Source organism: Otolemur garnettii, unplaced genomic scaffold (assembly GCF_000181295.1).
Source record: "Otolemur garnettii isolate 467f Iridium unplaced genomic scaffold, OtoGar3 scaffold00230, whole genome shotgun sequence".
Taxonomy (NCBI): Eukaryota; Metazoa; Chordata; class Mammalia; order Primates; family Galagidae; genus Otolemur; species Otolemur garnettii.
Window position 1 is genome coordinate 1,299,316 of NW_003852625.1, and position 4,143 is coordinate 1,303,458.

The 4,143-nt window shown below is 46.0% G+C and overlaps 2 protein-coding genes across 2 annotated transcripts in view; both read right to left on the reverse strand.

Moving 5' to 3' along the window:
* The window catches only part of LRCH2 (leucine rich repeats and calponin homology domain containing 2), a 150,226-nt gene that overhangs the window by 29,950 nt on the left and 116,133 nt on the right, over positions 1–4,143 (reverse strand). The gene's annotated exons all lie outside the window — the stretch shown is intronic.
* The window catches only part of LOC105888236 (SWI/SNF-related matrix-associated actin-dependent regulator of chromatin subfamily D member 1-like), a 1,509-nt gene continuing 254 nt past the window's right edge, over positions 2,889–4,143 (reverse strand). Inside the window, exon 2 of the mRNA XM_023508203.1 lies at positions 2,889–4,094. Coding sequence (XP_023363971.1) covers positions 2,889–4,094 — 1,206 coding nt within the window. The remainder of the gene's footprint in view (positions 4,095–4,143) is intronic.

A 4,143-nucleotide genomic window follows, 5' to 3' on the forward strand; every position in this document is an offset into this window, starting at 1 on the left:
TTTTTTTTTCTGAGACAGAGCCACAAGCTGTCACCCTGGGTAGAGTGCCATGGATGGCATAACAGCTCACAGCAACCTCCAATTCCCAGGCTCAAGCCATTCTCCTGCCTCTGCCTCCCAAGTAGCTGGGACTACAGGTGCCCACAACACCAAGCTATTTTTTGGTTGCAGCCATCATTGTTGTTCGGCAGGCCCAGGCTGGATTCGAACCCTCCAGCTCAGGTGTATGTGGCTGGCACCTTAGCTGCTTAAACCACAGGTGCTAAGCCATAAGTATACTTATTACCTTATACTCTTAAAATAAAACTTATATCCTCTCACATTCTTTAAGTCATTTTTACTTATAATACCTAATACAATCAGGGTGGCTGTGGCAATTAATCACTACATTTAAATAATTATTTTTATTGATATATAATAATTGTATATATTTATGGGGTATAGGTAGCATTTTCATAAACACAATGTATAATGATCAAATCAAGGTGATTAGGATATTCATTACCTCAAATGTTTATCATTTCTTTGTGTTGGAACATTCAAAATCTTCTCTAGCTATTTTGAAATGTGTATTTTTTTCCTTTTTCTTTTAACAGTTACTCAGAGAGGATACCCAGAAAAAGTAGTCTAAAAAGACAAAAGGCTTCTCAAAGAAGCCCCAAAGACTTCCTCCCCATAGTGACTCAGCTCCTGTAGAAACTTAACTTCCTGGGACCTTAAAACCAATTCTTGCTTCTGTAAAAGCCTGTCCCCACCTTCTTCAGCTCAATTCAAACTGACCAATGAGAAGGGTACCTGTGGACAAGGAACCCTTGGGTGGGTTAGATAAAAGGGAAAGAACACAGCTAGTCGGGTAGCGCAGCCACTTTTGGACTTTAGTCCACTGTGGCTCTGCCGGCTGAAATAAATCCCTTCCACTTTTTTTTTTTTTTTCAAAAGATTCTTTTATTGAAACTGGGTTACAACAATAAAGGGACAGAACAAAAAATGGAAAAATGAAAACTGAAAAAAAAAGTTATCTTCAACAGGGACATTGTAGTAGGAGTGCTAAGCTTGCTTCTCATGGTTCCAGCCAGGAGCTGGGCCAGGACGCAACTGCCCCAAGATTGTCCAGTGTCCCTTTAGGGAGAGCCTCTTGGGAGAAGGATAACAACAGGAAAGGGAGGATGCAGAGAAAATTCTGCTGCCCCCAGTGCAGAACAGGCAGGTTAAATAAGGGGCTGGGGGGATGGGCTCACAGAAATCTGAAAGGGGGCTAGGAAAGAAAGGGCTTTGTCAGTTCTGTGGCTTTAGAGATACTTCTAAATGGAATTTCCCCCCCTGTGCCCAGCTGTCTCCCACCCTGCTGTGTAGAGTCTGTGAGCCTGGGATATGCTAACTTGGAGTGATACAACCCAGAAGAAGAATCTGAAGCTCTCCTGGAAAAGATGCAAAACCATGGCAGTTCTAAGGGGCCAAGATCATAAGGTCCTGCTGCTACCTGAGGGGCCTGAAGCTTTGAGGGTAGGTGCTGGGGAGCCACAATCCTGTGAGGCAGGGAGATGGAAGAGTCACAAACCCAACTCAGCACTATTCTCCAGCCCTAGGTGCTTTTACTCCTCAGTGCCCTAGAAGTCACCAGTGGGTGTCAAGTGGGCAGGCAAGGGACAGGAAGACAGGGATGGCCTAGGGCTTGTACCCATGTGGTTTTAAGTCTGCTTCTCCATTAAAGGATGGGGTAGCAGGGCAGTGCAGAGTGAATGAGTCACATCTCCCAGCCAACAGCAGGAAAGAACAGCCTCTGCTGGCAATGACAGTGCCCCAGATTAGATCCCTGTGGTTCTAAAAGGGAAAGGCAAGATTCCCCCACCCAAATGTCCTGTGTTAGGACAAATAATGAGGGAATCCTAAAAGGGCAGCTACAAGGAGTATGCTGGGAGGAAGCAATAGTTAAAGAACAAACTCAAATACTGATATGAACCCGCTACTAAGCAGTAAGAGAAGCACTGAGAGAGCAAGCTAATCCTGAGGGCTGGGGACCGACCTGGGGCACCTTGGCGCCCAAAAGCCAGGGTTCCTTTAGCGCTAGAGGGCAGCAAGTGAAAGGAGAGTTTGCTCCAAAGGTGTGGAGGGAAGAAAGGAAATTGGATTCAATTAGCTTATAGATGGGCCCCAGGCCTGAGTCTTGGACAAGGGGCAATAAAGGTCCCAATTCCTGGATCAAAGGGTAGGATCAGTGTAGCTGGTCCCCATGAAAACCATGTGGCCTTAGACTCACTCCATTTTGAACACTGATTACCACTAAAGATTCTCTAACACTATGGGTCCTATGTAGACTAGGGGAGGGTAGAGGCACATGGGAGCACTGTGAGACAAAGGGAAGCTGGGGGTGGTAAGGGATGGGGTCAGAGAAGAGGGTAATAGCTGTCTTGCAAGAAAGAAATTTGACAGGTGGCACCTGTGGCTCAAAAGGGTAGGGTGCCAGCCCAATATGCCAGAGGTGGCAAGTTTAAACCCAGCCCTGGCCAAAAAAAAAAAAAAAAAAAAAAAAAAGTACTAATGTATCTAAAGACTCAAGAGAGTCCTGAATACTTAATAAGTGCTCAATAAAATCCTTTCATTTAAAAAAAAAGAAAAAGAAATTTGACACCCAGGCAGTGCCTGTAGCTCAAAGGAGTGGGGCCCTAGCCCCATATACCGATTGTGGTGGGTTCAAACCCAGTCCCTGCCAAAAACTGCAAAAAATAAAAAAAAAAGAAAAAAAGAAAAAAGAAATTTGATACCCTCTTAATTCTGGTGTTGTCCTGGAACCAACAGCATCCCCTGGAATGGCTTGCCTGGAAAGGCTCCCCGAGCACAGGGCCCAAATAAAGATTTGGTGCAGCCAAATCAGGACTGTGGAAGAGGCCCTATGTATTCCAGTTTCCCAGGGCTTGCTCTAATTCTTGCTGACTCTGCTGCGCCTTGGAGTAGAAGTAACGGCATACAGCCTCCTGAACCCAAGGCTGGAAGTAGAACTCAGCTCGGCGCTCTTCCTCTGGGATACCCACATCGGTCATTGTCTTGAGGTCGCGGCACTGGGACTGAAGCCAGTCATTTATGAAACCCTCAGGGTTGCTGGCAAAGCTCAGCATGAATTCCCGCTGGGTCTTCAGCTGGTTGATAGCTTCTACCGTCTCATGGATCTTATTGTCCAGAGTAGCAATCTCCTCTTGGCTGGCAGCAGACAGGAGAAAAGAATTCATCTGGGTCTTCAAGGTATCATCCACTTCTACATCAAGGTCATAACAAACTGTCTTTTTCTGATCATTTGTATCAACACTGATGACATAATTAATGATGATAGGTTCTGGTGGCATCAGCAAGGCATAAAGTCGTTGAGGGATCTCTGAAAACATCATACGCTGAGACTCAAAGATCTGCTGGAGGTATTTGTCACAGATGATAAATTCCCGTTCATGAGGGTCCTGGAGATTATGTGTCTTAATATATTGCCACAATGCTTGGATGATGACTGGACGAGTCTGGGTGTGGATGCCCAGGAGCCGAGCCAAGCGAGGGTCTAATTTAAACTGGGGAGGCTGGTAATCCAGCATCAGTAGAATAATACACCTTACATTCACATCTCCTGGCCGCTTCACCTGGAAACCATCTATCTCCTGGGTAGTGGCGGTCTTGTGCCATTCTACCAGATGGTTGTCTGGCCCATATAGGTTTTTGTCCAGTTCGATAAACAAAGACTTAAAAAAGGAAGAGAACTTCCTCTTTTGTTTGGTGGCATCATATCTGGAAAAAACTGAATCCTCCAGAAGCCGTCCTTCTACCCGAAGCTCCCAGGAAGCCACCGTCCCTTTCCCATCCTCCGTATCTGACTTGGCCGGATTGAAAGTGTTCGAAATGAAAATTCGCAGCTTCCGTTTCTGCTTAATGGGAGGTTTCAAGGCCTCCTGGATCTCCAGCCGTTTCATCATGGTAGTCTGGTCCAGTTTCCTTTCAAAAGCCAAGAGATCCGTATAGGCCTGAGATTCTGGTACCAGTTCATGAATCCCTTGAGGTAGGATTTTGTCACCCATTTTCTTTTTCTTTGCATTGTGGTTCCGATTTTGCGATGCTGGCTGCTGGAACTGCTCGACCTCCTGGACCTCCTGGACCTCCCGGACCTCC